Source organism: Trichoplax adhaerens, genomic scaffold (assembly GCF_000150275.1).
Source record: "Trichoplax adhaerens TRIADscaffold_17 genomic scaffold, whole genome shotgun sequence".
NCBI lineage: Eukaryota > Metazoa > Placozoa > Uniplacotomia > Trichoplacea > Trichoplacidae > Trichoplax > Trichoplax adhaerens.
Genome location: NW_002060959.1, coordinates 437,567 through 455,165, shown reverse-complemented (window position 1 = coordinate 455,165; position 17,599 = coordinate 437,567). Strand labels below are relative to the sequence as shown.

Below are 17,599 nucleotides of genomic sequence, written 5' to 3'. Positions count from 1 at the left end.
AACTATTTGATACAAGGGCAGAACATTAATGTTAATACAAAAGCTCTTGCAATTTTCGCTGTATCTTCCAATTAAAAGAACATCAATAGCATCAGTCTAAACTATTTCTCAATTTATTCAATCTATTTCATTTTTGATTCTAATGATGTCACTACTAGAGTATCTGCAATCTTCTCTAAACGATAAAGAAATACTAAGATTTGAATCAGCCTATATAATTTTTAAGTCCTTGGTGGATATGTGGTATTCTAATATCGGAAAATACCTAAGATCAGTGTCGCCCTTCAACTTATTATTAATTTAATAACGAAAAAACAGTAAATCTGCACGAAAATTAAACATATGAAATTCTTTATACGAGTATGTTAACAAATCGCGAATGTTTTATCCGCTGCTTATAGTTTTAAACTATGATGGAATAGTGCTGTAAAATTTTTTCTATCTCTTTACTGTCTATTGGATAGGCTATAACTAATACTTCTATGAAGTAGAATTAATTAACAGAATCAATTTTCCTGTATCCGTTGTCGGTGTTCTTGAGTCATCTGGCTAGCCTAAAATATCTCTAAACTAATAGGCCTTGCAGTATCTGTAAAAAGGTATTTACTATTAGAAAAATACTATTACTCCATTTAATAGAAACTATCTATATATTTTCTTGCAACAAAATGCGGTCTCAGACCTTGTAAAAATTACAAGCACTCTTTAGCTATCTTAGTAGTTTATCGTAAATCAAACCCAGATGGTCAAAGGAATATTAACGCAAGTTGATTAATATCTACCCTATTGGCATCTCGATCGCTACAATGAGTTGGCGATACATACCCTTGCAATTCTTCTCTCCTTTTACTTTCTTCTTAAAATTTAGGCACTTCTCCTGCATATCTTGAGCTTTGTCATTATTCTCTTGCTGAGTATGAATTTCAACGAGGGAGTTATAGGATTTGATAATTTCTGAATTATTGCGTTTGTCCTCTGCAGACTGCAAGCGAATTGCTAAACATTTCTGATGCATATCGATTGCTTTATCATATTTGGATAATTTGGTAAAGGTGTTTGCAATATCTTCATAACATTCTGCAATATGTAATTTATTGGCATCGGACATTTTCTGGTGAATTGCTAAGCCCTTTTGATAGTATTCAAGAGCATTTTCATATTGCGAGAGCCTAGTATAATAGTGACCAAAGTCAGCATATAGGTCAGCTGCTTCTTGATCATGGGGATTTTCTTGTAAGCATTCTTCCATCTTTTGCAACGTTGAAAGTGTATCCTTGTAATTTTTTCCTTTAAAATACAGGACAGCCATATGATGATAAGATTTTAAGACTTGCAAGCTATGTTCTCCAAATAGTTTTTGTTGAATATTTACACAATTCTGATACATAAATAGAGCATTTTTATAATCCATCATATCATCGTAACATTGAGCCATATTTTCGTATGTTATTGCTATATTTTCATTATCACCCTCCAACTTTTTTAATTGAATATCTAAACATTTTCGATGCATTAAAATAGCATCTTCGTAATGTAATTGCTCAGCATAGATACGTCCTATACACTTATACGTTTCTGCAATTTCTAGATCATCATCATTCAATACCTCTTGCTGAATAGTAAAGCATTCCTGGTACATTTTTAACGCATCATCACGTTTAGATTGCAGATAGTAAGTATTTCCTATACGATAATAAAGATTAGCGATTTCGGCATCCTTCTTTCCAATGATATCTAATTTAATAGTTAAGCAATCTTGATAGGTGGATCTGGCCAGATCATAATCATCTTTATTCCAGTAAGCAGTGGCAATTTCATATAATAAATTTGCAACCTCCAAATTACTTTTGCCCAACAATTCTTGCTTAGAATGGCAGCATTTTTGTAATGTTGTTATAGCTTTATCATACTGATTTAATTTTGCATAAGAGATTCCTAACTTGTAGCAGACTGCATTCATTTTCTTGACATCAGTTTCATCATTGTCTTGCTCTGATTTTAAATATTCTTGCAACATTGCTATTGCTTGATCATACTCGGATTGATTATAGTAGATTGTGCCAAGCATGTTGTAGATATGAGAAACATCTAAATGCTTATTTCCTAATATTTCTAGTTTGATAGCGAGACTCTTTTGATACATCGGTATAGCCTTTTCATAACGGCCTAGCTTATAGTACATCCAAGCAAAGTTATGATAAGATCTTGCGATGGCGTTATTGTGATTTCCTAAAACTTCTAATCGAATATCTAAATTTTGTTGAAATAAAGGCAAAACGCGGTCTTCAGTATCGGGTTCTTTGGCATCAAAAAGTGCCAGTCCTATATCTTCATATAAATCTGCAACTTCTAAAGACTTATTTCCTAATATTTCTTGCCGTATTTTTAGAGCTTTTTCATACATCTTTACCCCCTGTTCTTTTTCCTTTCGAAAATAGTAAGCATCTCCCATGTTATGATATGTTGTAGCAATATCGAGATTATGATCACCCAAAATATCCAATTTTACCCGCAAAGCTTGATTGAAATCTTGCAATGCATCGTCATACATACACCTGCCTAACTTAATACATCCATAATTGTCTACGCATTTAGCGATTCGAAGCTGATCAAATAATTTTTCAGCTAATTGACGTGCTTGATCTACGTAATCTGTTGCCAATGAATATTCTTCCTGTGAACAATAAACCGCTGAAATATCCAGATAGATATCAAATAAGAGCTCAGTTTGAATGGAATCTTGATTTTTTAGCTCATCAATTAACTTTATTGCTCTGTTATAGTTGTTTAGAGCTTTTTGAGACAATCCAATATAATGTTCTTTTAAGCCAGCTTTATGAATGGATTTAATTTTATCGATTGTCGATTTTGGGTAGTCGATAGTATGTTCGGCCATTTTCACTTGGTTTGTTTTTGAAATTAGAAGTATCAAAGTGTACAAGATGACATAAATGGATAGACTATTTCACTTAATATTGATGAAGAACTTAACTTTAGCGATGTTAATTTATAGAGAGAGCAAGAGTTGATGTCATTACTAGATGAAATGATCGTGTAAAGATTTTAGAGACACTGATACCAAGAAATAGTAAGGGAGAGAGTGAGAGAAAATTAGTGGTATCAAAGTTAGATCTACCCTAGTAGTCATTAACTGAAGTAGGTAGCGTTGACTGCCTTGATTTTCAGAGATTTGGATGATGATGGAGAGAAGAAGTCAGATAATCTAGATCACAAGGGCGAATAGGATAAATTCTAGCTGATAATCTCCAAGATCTTTCGATAACTTGATACCCGACAGTATAATTGGAAATCGCCTCCACAGAAGACCTTAAAATTCTTTTAATATCGAGAGGAAAAATAATCAGGCTTTACCTATATATCATTTTATGCAAGATTACTTTTATCCAGGGCTCACTATGGCTTGCTTACTTTTTTATAGCATTCTCTTCCAGTAGAATAATCTATGCGCTAGATCGCATGATGGAAAGAGGTCAAGGTGAAATCATGAATCTCTATTGAATTCGGAATCAAAGCCTATTCACTCCCTTCAGGGTTATAAACACACCTAATCTAGCTAAGCTTAAGCTTTGCTAGATATTAGATTATCGGTTAAGATGGTTCCATGATTGCAGCACAAAATTCAAGATTATTTGGAAGTAAATAGAAACAAAAATTAAATTTTTATACTATTTTAAGAGCGAAGATCGGCCAGTTTTAGCCGAAATATCATTCAAATAACTGCTGAAAGGGTCAAATGAATACAATCAACTTGAGTTGAAATAATGCAATATTAAAATTTTAATATTAGTTCAAATCGATAGCTCACTTATTTTAATTTCGAAAATTATTTATGATGAAAACATTAATTATGATCATAATTAATAACAAAGTATATTTTAATGGAAATGACACATACTCTACTGTGTTATCACATTAATTGGCATAACATTTACAAATATTATGGCTATATAAGACTAACATCGTTTTATATGGAATTGTGTAATTTTGCAGTATTTAATGGGAGTAAAGTGTATATTTCCCTTAAATTCTTATATGGAGTTTGTATGCTATTTCCATCCCTTTTCCTGCATGAAAATAAATATGTGCACTATGGCATCATCAAAATAAACCCTTGTACTAATTTTCCTTAAATTCTTATATGTAATTTATTATGCTATTTCCATTCTATTTTTCTTTGCGCACTATGACATCATTAAAATGAATGCTTGGACTATGACATGATCAAAATGAACCGTTGCTGTTCTGAGTTATTTTAGCAGCCTCAGATATACAGTATATAATGAGGCTCTCTCTACTGTACCTATGAGAAATCACTCAAGATTCAATTATCAGTTCCTAGTGGTAATCATCTCAACATTGCCAAATTACTTGAGAACATGGAAGATGGGTATAAGAATCTAATTAAACGTGGAGAGGCTATTTCTACCGATAAAAAATCACTCAAAATCAAATTATCTGCGCTTGGCCATAATCACCTCGACGTTACAGAATTGTACGAGAAAATCGGAGATGCATATAAGAATCAGAACAAGCATGAAGAAGCTATTCCATTTATGAGAAATCACTCGATATTAAATTTTCTGTTCTTGGCCATAATCATCTCGAAGTCGTACAATCTTATAACAACATTGGAAAGATCTACCATAATCAAGGCAAATACGACAAAGCTATTTTAATGTATGAAAAGTCGCGTAAGATTCAGTTATTGACTCTTGGCTACCATCATCCTGACTTTTCCTAGCTATAACAATTTGGGAGCTGCTTATGTAGAGCAGAAGAAGCATGTAGAAGCTCTTTCCATATATGAAAAATCACTGAGAATTTAATTACAAGTGTTAGGCCATCCTTATCCTGATATTGCTCAGAACTATAACAAGGAACGCTGGAAATTTTAAAATTTGAAGTCAATGATAGCTATTCGATATTAGATATTGTGATAATTGTATGATAAAGTTGCTATCATTAGCTAGCATGCAGTATAACTACCATTCAATACGACAGTTTCATTAAATTGTATTATAAATCTTTATTAAAATGATCATGGACATTGACTACGTCGATAAAGCTATAAATTTAACTTTAAATACTTCTCATATCACGAAATGTAACAATTACTTCTGTTACATTAAGATTAAAAAGCTGTCAATTTTAGATTCAAAAGTCTCTACCAAGAAGAATTCTTAATTTTATTTTCTGCCTGTATCAATGTACAATAAGTAGAGTATGATGCAATATTTGCTACATTTTACGATAATTAAATAAATGGACACTACTCAACCTGTATGCTAATTTATCAATTATTTGGAGGCACAATTTTTTCTAATAAAGAAATAATCATACTCATACATAATATTATCTACAGCGTTTATATCTCTGAGATCATTAGTATGCGAAACTTTGCTTTAAATGAAGCGTTATAAGACGAAACTATGACAGTAGTAATGAACGTTCTAGATTATCATGAATTATTTAATTTAAATTTACTAGTTGAAAGTCCAAGTATTTCATCTATTTTTTGGCTTGTCCAATAATAAAATAAGATAATGATGGAAATTATCGTGACATTTTTAGTAGCAATGGATGGAATAAGAATTGACATGTAGCCTTTTAATTTACAGCAAGTATGCATAGTGGTATGCAAATTTTTCTTTATTATTCTATTCACATTATGTTAATTGTAAGCTAGTGTATAATTGAGATTGCATTCCTTTGATCCGATCACTGATAGAATCTAACAAGGAAATAGATAAATTACTGCTGTCATAGGCATAGAGCCAACAGTTGTTATATTTGTACAGTCCATATGGTACAGTCTTTAAGCGATGATCAGGCTAATTAATTTTCGTAACGTAGATAGAAGCCATTTATTTTGTACCAGGACAGGCGCATTTTCACCTTACTCCCATAGAAGTTACAGTTTAAATCCTTGATTCACTTAATACTATTTTAACCCCACATTTATCAACTTCTTCCGATTTGGAGTCATGGATAATCCATTGGCCAAGTTTCTTATACCTGAATATGTAAAATCTCTTTACCGAGAGGGTGTAGAAAATCATCAATCGGGCAATCTTAACGAAGCGATGTCCTATTATACACAAGTGTTAGATAAAATTCAGGCGGTAGTCGATGATACTACTATTGAAGATCGATTCAGATACAATGTTTATTTTCTTACTGCTGACGTCTGTATGAAGCGAACTGAATGGATGGAAGCAGCAAAATTCAATAAAAATGCACAAAAAGTAGCGGAAAAGATCCAGGAAGTGATTCTGATTACTCAATGTTTAGATAGACAAGGCAACATAAAACGATCACAGCGAGACTGGGATGGAGCTTTAAAAGATTATATGGAATCGCTGGATATGAAATTGAATTGTTCGGACAAGGATAATAAAAGTATTAGCAATTCGTATAATCAGATCGGGGTTGTTTATCAAGCCTTAGGTAGACGCAATGAGGCTCTCTCTATATTTGAGAAGTTAGTCAAAATTCAGTTATCAGTTCTCGGTCACAATCATCTTAATGTTGCACAATCTTATTACAACATTGGGAGCATTTATCATGATCAGAGCAAGTATGAAGAGGCTTACAGGATGCATGAAAAATCGCTTCAAATTCGACTTTCAGCTCTTGGACATAATCATCCCGATGTTGCCACATCATATAGTAATATTGGTACTGTGTATAGAAATCAAAGCAAGTTCGATGAAGCTATTTCAATGTATGAGAAGTCGCTAAAAATTCGACTATCAGTTTTTGGTCGCAATCATTCTGATGTCGCTCATTCATATAATAACTTAGGAATAGTTTGTAATGATCAAGGGAAGCATGAAGAGGCCGTTAGTATGCATCAAAACTCACTGCAAATTCGATTATCAGTTCATAGTCCCGATCATGCAGATGTTGCAACCTCCTATACAAACATGGGAATTGCATATTGTGATCAAGGAAAGTACGATGAGGCTCTAACTGTGCATGAGAAATCGCTAAAAATTCGATTAGCAGCCCTTGGCTACAATCATCCTGACGTTGCCAAAACATATAATAACTTGGGAATGGTCTATAGCGGCCAGGGAAAGCACGAAGAAGCGATCTCTATGTATCAAAAGTCGCTCGAAATTCGACTATTAGTCCTTGACGATAATCATCCTGATGTTGCTCAATCATATGACAATATTGCAACGATACATTTTGATCAAGGCAAACATATTGAAGCTCTTTCTATATATGAAAAGTCGCTAGAAATTCGATTATCAGCTCTCGGTCACAATCATCTCCATGTTGCCAATTCCTATCATAATATCGCATCTATATTTAGTGCTCAAAGCAAGCATGATGAGGCTATTTGTATGTATGACAAAGCACTTCAAATAATGTTCTTAGTTCTTTGCCATAATCATCCCAATATTGCTACATGCTACAGCAACATGGGATCTGTGTACAGTAATCAGGGAAAGTATGATGAGGCTCTTTCTATGTTTGAGAAATCACTCAAAATTAAATTATTGCATCTTGGTCACGATCATCCAGGTGTTGCTGCGTTATATTACAACATGGGAAATGTACATAGGAAACAAGGCAAGCCTGATGAGGCTCTTTCCTTATACGAGAAATCACTACATATTCAACTATCTGTTTTTGGCCCAAATCATATCGATGTTGCCTCGTCCTATAACAATATAGCGGCTGTGTATATCCATCAGGGTAAGTATGATGAGGCTCTTTCTTTGCTTGAGAAGTCGCTTAAAATTCGATTATTAGTCCTTGACCACGATCATCTTGATATTGCCCAATCTTATAATGATATTGGAGCTGTATATTATATGCAGAGTAAACATCAAGATGCTATTAACATGACTGAAAAGGCACTCCAAATTAAATTATCTATTTTTGGCCATAATCATCGAGAGATTGCTAAATCATACGTTAATATAGCCGCTATCTATAGTGATTTGGGGAAATACAACGAGGCAATTTCCATGTATGAAAAATCGCTCAAAATTCAAGTGTCCCTCCTTGGCCACAATCATCCCGATATTACTTATGTATATACGAACATAGGTATTGCCTATTATCATCAAGGAAAATATAAAGAGGCTCTCTCCATGCATGAGAAATCGCTGTCAATTCAGATATCAGCTCTTGGTCACAATCATCCTCATGTTGCAAAATCCTATGGATCCATCGGTCATATCCATTGCATTCAAGGCAAATATGATGAGGCTCTATCCATGTATGAAAAGTCTCTCCATATTCATTTATCAGTCTTTGGTTATAACCATCCTAGTGTTGCTAATTCATATAACAATATTGGATTAGTGTATAAGAATCAATGCAAGTATGAAGAAGCTATTTGCCAATACGAAAAATCGATTGAAGTTCAATTATCTATTCTTGGTCACAATCATCGTGATGTTGCGGCATCCTATGCAAGCATCGGACAGGTCTATTTTCAGCAAAGTAAGTATAATGAGGCTATTGCTATGTATAAGAAATCTCTTAAAATTCAATTATTAGTCTTTGATGGTGATCACATCGAAATCGCTTCAATATATCAAAGTATGGGACAAGCCTATAGTCGTCAAGGCAAACACCAAGAGGCCATTTCTATGCATGATAAATCACTCAAGATGAAATTATCACTCGTTGGTCATAATCATTCCCAAGTAGCTCATTCTTATATGGCCATGGGAAATGTTTATAGTCATCAAGGCAAATATGAAGAAGCTATTTCTATGTATAAGAACTCACTCCAAATTCAGTTATCAATTCATGGTAACGATCATTTGGAGATTGCTGGACTCTATAACAACATTGGAGAAATTTATGATCACCAGGGCAACCATCAAGAGGCTCTTACTATGCACAAAAAGTCTCTCAAAATTAAATTATCAACCCTCGATTGCAATCATCCTGAGATTGCTATATCATACATTAATATAGGCGTTGCATACAATAATCAGGGAAAATTTGATGAGGCGCTTTCTCTGTTTGCCAAATCGCTCAAAATTCAATTATCAGTTCTTGGTCACAATCATCCCGATGTGGCTACATCATATAATAACATGGGCATCGCGCATAGAAATAACGGCAAGTATGATGAGGCAATTTGTATGTATGAGAAATCACTGAAGATTCGATTATCAGTCCTTAGTCACAATCATTCTGATGTTGCTAAATTATATAACGATATGGGAAATGCCTATGGCGATCAAGGCAAGTACGATGAAGCTATTTCTATGCTTAAGAGGTCACTTGAAATACAAATATCAGTCCTTGGTCATGATCATTCAGATGTCGCCAAGTCCTATAACAGTATTGGAGCAATGTACAATCTTCAGAGTAAAAAGGAAGAGGCTATATCTATGTATGAGAAATCGCTCAAAATTGAATTATCAATGCTTGAACAAAATCAATTCAATAATGCGCAATCTTATAACAATATTGGAGACGCATATAGTGCTCAAGGTAAGCATGATGAAGCAATTTCTATGTATAAGAAGTCATTAGAAATCCGGTTATCAGTTCTTGGTAATAATCATCCCGATGTGGCCGAATTATATAACAACATTGGAACGGTATACTATGATCAAGGCCACTATGAAGATGCAATTTCTACGTTCGAGCAATCACTCAAAATTCGATTGTCGATCCCTGGCTACAATTATCGTGATGTTGCTGCATTATATAACAACATTGGCAAGGGCTATTCTGATCAGGGCAAATATGAAGAGGCTCTTATAATGCATGAGAAATCACTTAAAATTCAGCTATCAGCCTTAGATCGAAATCATCCCGACATTGCTGGATCTTATAAAAATATGGGAGCGGTGTATAGAAACCAAGGCAAGTTTGATGAAGCTCTTTCTATGTACCAAAAATCGCTCAAAATTCAATTATTGGCTTTGGATCACAATCATCCTGATATTGGTAATTCATATGAAAATATTAGAAAGGTCTATGATGATCAAGGGAAGCATGAACAAGCTCACAAGATGTATGAGAAATCACATAAAACTGATTACCATAATTACTTTGATGATGTACAGTCCTGATATGGGAGGCATCCCCAATAATTTAAACGAAGCTAGCATCAAATTCCTGAGGATACCGTTCAGAAATTACTTCGAATTCAATTTTTGATCTTGGCTATGGTCATCGTAACATTACAAAATAATATAAGAGCATTGGTTATAGCTATTCGTTACTGATCAAATAACAATATCAGAAAGGTCTATGATGAGCAGGGTAAGCATGGACAAACTCAAACGATATATGAGAAACCACGCAAAAACTCATCGGCATAATTAATTACCTTAATGATGTGCAGTCCTAAAACGGAAGCTATCTGCGGTAATTGAATCTAAGGTAGCATAAATTTCTTTTTTAGGCTGTTTACGAAATGACTTCGATTTTAATTCTAGATCATGGTTATGGTAATCTCAATATTACACAATAATATGGAGTATCAGATAAAGTGTTTGTACTTATATTCATTACGATGGAAAATTGTAGTAATCTAGCACGGACGGTCATGAAAGCGTATCATATTGATTTAATAGTTCACGTAATCGATGCTGTATTGCAATAATTCATTTCTACTAGTTAATTCTAATTTATCTTATTATATGAGAAATATTCGTGTTAGTAAACTAATTATTAACTTCTAATAAAGCTTCCTCGCACTTTTCTCAATGTAAATCCACGTCTTGTATGTGATTATGGCTTAGAACTCTACTACCTATTATACGTTGAGGTGAGTACAGCCGTTATCGAAGTACTACTCGGCCTTCATGACATAAAAAATGTCCGATCGTACCGATTTAAGGAGTGGTGCTAATCCTATTAACGAGAAATAAGCGCTCTAGTTCCGATACTTAGGCCTATTAACTAGGTAGGAGACACAGCGCACCCATTCACCGCCTTTTAGAAATATTTGCAGGCTCCATTAGTATCAACTAACCTCAATAAACAACATTCTATCTTACATTAAGGCGCATTAACAAATTAGAAAATCACAAAATCAGGCCTTGTTGTCCACTAACTATTGGGCTTTCCTATAGTGGTAGGCATTTCGATTATGCTCAATGGCTATAAAACCGCCAATTGTTCAAGTATTTATTTGTACTGATCCAAACCCCCTTTCCTCCTCCTGCGATGATAACCTCGATCACGATTGCTGTTACACCATCAGTATCTATGACATAATAAATGGCTAATAAAAAATTTTAGAATATTTTTGCTTCTATAAGGGAAATTTATCCCTGTCAATTTGATTAAATTTGTCGATATAGACAAGGTAATTGATTATTTTAACAAATTGAAAAAGTGTTTTTTATCAGATAAATGAACCAATATGAAATTCCTAATGATACACATTTATTTTGTAAAGGAATATTTTGACAAAGCTACATGATATTTTGCAAGATTTTCTACTAGTTGATAGTACCTGTCTATTATAACTAAAATTGTTCAAAGCTGTAATGAAAAATGATATAATTATACAGTAAAATCAACTTGACACAAGATTTATCTTGTAATTGCTTAGCAATAATAATATATAAATTTATGGTTAGTATCTGCGCATTAATAGTAACTTATATAAACTATTAAATCGATTAAATTAAAACTAAACTAAAATATTGTTGTAGATGAAAATAGTATAAATCTCGAAAATTTAAATCTACGTACTCTAAGGCAATCTGCATATTAGTAGACTGCAATACATCAATTAACTTGGATTGATTCACAATTTGAATTTTTCTTATTCTTTTTCACCTTATTGATTTAATTATGCAGCTAGCCTCCTATTTCTTTTCAATCAATGAATTTTTAGGTATCTGTAGCAAATTTATTGGAGAGATGAAACAACCACAGCTCATAGAAATTGGATACTTATCAACCGAGAAACACGTTTTTATTAAAGTGAGATTTACTGCAACAGTTTATAGCAACTCAAGGCAAGCCAATGAATGATATTGCTAATATCTCAAAAGCCATGCTAAGGTAGACTTTTTACTCAGTGGATCAGTTAACAATCTTTTACATTAATATTCATTTCAAGATTCTAGCAAAATTACAGACTAATCGTCATCAATTTTACGCTTTCGATCAACTATGATTTCAGGATAAGGATCACTACGAAGCTTTGCAGCATATGAATACATAGCAGTAGCTTTGCCTTTTCTATTTAATCGAGCTAGAATACATCCAATATCTTCATATTTTTCGGCAATAGAAGGATGCCTCTCTCCAAGTGCTTTTGATGTAATGTTGATCGATCTTTGATGAAAGGTTATAGCATCTTCAAGCTTTCCTAAATGTTCGCAACAAACAGCAGCATGAAAGTATGCATAAGCTATTAGGATATCATTAAGCGCTAGGACACTTATTCGCATTTCTAAACATTTCCCAACTGCTTTCAATGCTTGATCACGCTTGGATAATTTATTATAGCATTGTCCAAGGTCACTTTGATGCTCATATATGGTATGATTCTTAACAAAATTAAGTTAGTAGATATTCCATAATTCTAACCCGAATAAAGTAGTCGGCTTCACAATATACTAAGATACTGAGTAAAATCTACCGTAATCAAATTATTCATTTATTTTTTAAAGCCGCAACATTACAATACAAAATCTTGAAGAAGAATTTAAAAATTATCGTAACCTTTATCATTAAGTGTCTTCCATCATATAATACATATGCAACAATTTATCATGAAATTTTGTATATCAGTTCTTGTATTTGACATTATACGAGTTGAATGAATTAAAAGCAGTATGAGTTAAAATTAGCATTACATCAGGATAAGGAATTTTAATCATGGCCAGAGTTTATAATTCTAATGTTTTAATTTGTATCTAGACGATGTCCTATTCATTATTTGTCTCTAGTACAAAGCACAAATTTCTATATTCATTCTTTTTCTACTCTTGACGACATTCTTAAAATAAAATGCCATCCAGCTGGAATAAACTACGTAGAAATCTGTGGTGAAAGAATAAAATGCAACCATTCCACGACAACCTAAATTATATCCAAGCTTCTAACAAATCATTGGTATCGATTTATTGGAACTAATGAATAATTCTAATATTTCCCATTAAATCTTTTACAATTTCAGTCATCGGACTCTATTCATCCTAAAATTTCTGTAATGGAATGATCTCTAAATATTCTAAGATAAACTAAACTATGCCCAAGTTTCCTAATAAATCATTGGTATCGATTTATTTGAGCTAAAGAATAGATTAAATATTTCCCCTTAGATCTTTTTCGAATTTCAAGTATCATCGGACTCTAATCAGCCAACAATTTCTTATAATTTTTTTTTTTTTCACTACCTATAAAGGAGTATTTCCAAGAGAATAAATAGTTCTAGTTAGCATAAGAGTATCTACTAGCTAAAAATATATACCTCCACTTATTTGATATTGACGAGCTTTCGTTAGCAACACTGAATGATCAATAAGTTCAAATGACCGGTAAAATACGAACGCAAAATTGACTTATGACTTGTTATTATCATCTTCAATAGCTATCCTAAAATAGTTACTCTTATGGAATGGGTTAAGACTGTCATCTGAAAAACAACAAAATTTTAGGGATTTTCTAGACTAACCTTTGCCAAATTTACGCTTTGGTTTAGATTTGATTTTCGGATTTGAAGGATTGCGAATGGTTGCGGCATAAAAATGCTTTATAGCAGCCTCTTTTGGCTTATTGATATGCGTATAGAGACAACCTATTTCATCATAATCATCAGCAATAGAAGGATGGTTCTTTCCTAGCGTAGCACCTTTGACATCGGCCGATTTTTGAAGAAATTGGATGGCCTCTTCAATCTTCTCCAGAAATTCGTAGCAAACTGCAATATTGGTGTAGGTGTAGGCAATTTTAATATCTTTGGCATCCAATTTTTTCAGCTGTAATTCTAAGCACTTTTCAAATGCTGGCAATGCTTGTTCATGCTTGGATAATTCATGATAGCAATCTCCAATGTTGCTATAAGAATCGATGACATTTTCACTCATCAAATTGTCTTCATGCATCTGCTGTTGAAGATTAATAAAATTTTGAAACGTTTCGATTGCTTGTTCATATTTTTTCTGCTCCCAATAAGTATGGGCTATATTTAGATACGTAGCAGATATAGCATTGTTGTCTTTTTCGCTTTCCTTGGACAATATATCGAAACATTCCTTGAATTTTACAAGGGCCTTTGCATATTTTTTTTGTCGTTTAAAGACGATGCCCATTTGACTATAGCACGCTGCAACGTCGCCATTTTTATGTACTGACGAGAGTAAAATATCCAGAGCTTTCTGGTACAAGGATAGAGCATCTTTATACTTTTCTTGGTCTCGATACAAGTCTGCCTGATAGTAATAACTCTCAGCTCTATCCGAATTCTGCTCTCCTTCAGCTTGGAGCTTAAAATCGACTCCTTTTTGATGCATAGCCATAGCTTGATTCGTATTATCTTGTTGTTTATGAATATCTTCTATGTTAAAATAAGTTTCAGCAATACTTGATTTGCTAGCCTTTCCTTCTGTAAGAATAGTTAAGCACTTTTGATACATCTCTATCGCTTGATCATATTCAAGTAGCTTGCCGTGAGTAAAAGCAATATCACTATAAGACTCAGCTAAACTTAAATCATTTCCATCCAGCAGTTCTTGTCGAATAGTGAAGCATTTCTGATAATATTCGAAAACCTGTTTACATTGCAAAAGCTTATTATGGACAAGGCCAAGACTAGCGTAACATTCTGCTATTTGTAAATTCTCTTCTTTTGAATCTTTTCGCAATATATCGAGAGCATTTTGTATCTTTGCAATGGCATCGTTGTATTTCTCTTGCTTGCAGTTGATAAGACCAATTTGACGGTAAGATTCTGCAACTTTCGAGCTCTCCTCGCCAAATACTTCCTTATGGATTTTTAGACAATTCTGATACATCATAGCAGCATCATCATATTTCTGTAGATCAAAATAAACATTTCCAATATATTCATAAGAGCTTGCAATGGCTGAATCTTCAGAATCTAGCTTTTGTAACTGGATATCCAAGCACTTTCGATACATTGATAAAGCATCTCGTAACTTTTCTTGATGATAATAGACATGTCCTATGTTTTGGTATGTATCAGCCATATCTAACATTTTTTCATCCTCATCATCATCTTTACTACCAGATAGTTGTTGTTGGATGGTTAAAGATTCCTGATACATGCTTAGAGCTTCATTAAACTTGTGTTGAAGTAAATAGGCACTTCCAATATGTTTATAGCTATTAGCTACTGCTAGGCTTTTTTTTCCGTGAATTTTCAAATTAATATCTAAGCTTTCCTGGAACATGGATGCAGCTTCATCAAACTTATTCTGATGACAATAGCTACTGGCGATATCGTTGTATATTTTAGCAGCTTTGTCAGTATTTTTACCGAATGATTTTTGCTGATGGTGAAGACATTTTTGTAATACTGATATCCCTTCTTCCCAATTGTTTAATGTGTTGTAAACAGATGCTAAATTTCGGTAAGTATCGACTATCACGGCATTATCGCCCGCAGGTAATTCTTGTTGTAGATGTAGACATTTTTCATACACTTGCAACGCTTCTTGGTATTGCGAATTTCGGCGGTAAGAATAGCCAATAGCATCATATAGATCGACAATATCTGAGTGTGTATTTCCTAAAATGGCTAATTTAATTTCGAGACACTTTTGATACATTGGGATAGCTTGATCATGATTGCCTCGCTCACTATTGACCCATCCCATGTTATCGTACGAATCCGCTACTAAAACATTATGATCGCCTAAAAGATCGGATCGAATAGTTAAACTCTTCGAGAGTAAATCCAGGGCTTTATTATAATTTTTTTCTTCCTCAGTAATGGTATAAGCAATGGCTATATCTTGATATAATTCAGCCAGTGCTAAAGTCTTACTTTCTGAAGCATTGAGCAATATCTGCAAAGCTTTTTCATACATCCTCATTCCATCCTGATTCTTGTCGACGCTGCATAACAGATCTCCTTGACGGTGATAAGTTACGGCAATGTCTAAATGATTCCCTCCGAGAATCTTCAATTTAATCTTTAACGACTGTTTCAAATCATCTCTAGCTTCATCATTACGTTCTTCTTGGATGTTAACATGAGCACGGTTATCTAGACTTTGAGATATTCGAAGTTGGTCTTTCAATTTTTTGCCTAGCTGAAGAGATTGTTGTATCCATTCTCGCGCTTTTTGAAATTGCTTTTGATGAAAGTAAACTAGAGAAATATCTAATTTGACATCGCATTGTAGTTGAGCCTGTATCCGATCTTGATCTTGGAGATCTTGAATTAATTTCAACGCCTTGTTATAGTTATCCAATGCTTTCTGATAATATCCAAGGTGAAATTCGTGTAAACTTGCTTTACGAATCGATTCAACTTCATCCATGATACGTTTTCCTTCCTTAGAGATATTATCTTTAGTTTTCATACTTGTGTTGCTGCTCCCCATCTTGGATTAGATTGATAGCTTTATTGGATAGAGTTAGGCTTCTAAGAATATTGCAGCGATACTAAATGGGTGTTAATTTACTTTCTTAGAAAAGGTTGATCGCTACTATTAGCCAGTCAACCAATTATGGTACAAAATTGATGTGACTAGAAAAACTATAATTGCGAAGACGACCAGCAGCTTACAGTGTCGGACATGAATAGAAGAGTAATGCTATTTTAAGTAGATTGATTTGAACTGTAAAATCGAGTGATGATTTATTCGTGGAAAAGTCTTCTACTGAATGACTCAAGCCAGATGGTAGGCAAAATTAGAATCGGAAGAAATTTGATGATTGATTGTCGAGATGTAGAGCAAACTTAAGAGAGTTGATACCAAGATTGCTTATGTCATCTTCTCCAACGTTAATTTTTTGGCTTAGAGTTGGCTACGGCTTTCCTACTCTGTTCAAACTTGTCCTTGCTGCCTCGCTGCAAAATGTGGACAATCTACGCTGCAACAGTGTGAAGGTCAAGGTGACCTATTGAACCCCTAATCAATAAGTTTTCAAGCTTTGCCGAAGTAATAGCCTTAGCAATTGTATTTATATCAGAATAATAAATTAAAGCTTGCCGACTCAAAAATAAAATTAGTTCATTCCAAAAGTGATAGAAGTATGTTCTGTGCATCGATGTATGAATAACGACAAGGGATTACTTATAAATTTTTAAAGGTGGTTAGTGATCGATTGGATGAGTGATCCTGAATTGAGCTAAAATAGCTAAAATAGTGAGACAGATTATACATGTTGATCTTGTATGTAGGATAAAAGTTAAACTATTGCCAGCGAGGAGTATTGCTTGCTAGTATAAATTATGCCAGCCTAGAAATAGCTAAACTTCCACTTTACTACAGAAAACAACTCATCTACTAAACTAATAATGACCATCTATCCTCAGTGCAAAACTGTCTAAACTAGTAATATTTTCCCACAATATCACAATATATAGTACTAATACGGCAATAGCCTTTCCTATTTATCGAAGGAATACTCTAGATGAGCTAATTCAACT

At 33.6% G+C, this 17,599-nt stretch overlaps 4 protein-coding genes across 4 annotated transcripts; 1 reads left to right on the top strand and 3 right to left on the bottom strand.

Moving 5' to 3' along the window:
* Positions 1–122: 122 nt before the first annotated feature.
* On the bottom strand, positions 123–2,896 carry TRIADDRAFT_60714 (uncharacterized protein; the record flags this gene model as incomplete). The annotated part of the gene is made up of 2 exons (XM_002116654.1): positions 123–175; positions 826–2,896. 2 exons carry the CDS (start codon positions 2,894–2,896, stop codon positions 123–125), a joined length of 2,124 nt encoding a protein of 707 aa, XP_002116690.1.
* A 3,109-nt stretch (positions 2,897–6,005) lies between these two features.
* TRIADDRAFT_60713 (uncharacterized protein) lies at positions 6,006–11,121 on the top strand (the record flags this gene model as incomplete). Its single annotated transcript, XM_002116719.1, has 2 exons — positions 6,006–10,021; positions 11,019–11,121. The coding sequence occupies 2 exons, from the start codon at positions 6,006–6,008 to the stop codon at positions 11,119–11,121; spliced, it is 4,119 nt and encodes a 1,372-aa protein (XP_002116755.1).
* Positions 11,122–12,107: 986 nt separating this feature from the next.
* On the bottom strand, positions 12,108–12,422 carry TRIADDRAFT_60712 (uncharacterized protein; the record flags this gene model as incomplete). Its single annotated transcript, XM_002116653.1, has 1 exon — positions 12,108–12,422. One exon carries the CDS (start codon positions 12,420–12,422, stop codon positions 12,108–12,110), a length of 315 nt encoding a protein of 104 aa, XP_002116689.1.
* Positions 12,423–13,646: 1,224 nt separating this feature from the next.
* Positions 13,647–16,547, bottom strand: TRIADDRAFT_60711 (uncharacterized protein; the record flags this gene model as incomplete). The annotated part of the gene is made up of 1 exon (XM_002116652.1): positions 13,647–16,547. One exon carries the CDS (start codon positions 16,545–16,547, stop codon positions 13,647–13,649), a length of 2,901 nt encoding a protein of 966 aa, XP_002116688.1.
* Positions 16,548–17,599: the final 1,052 nt, after the last annotated feature.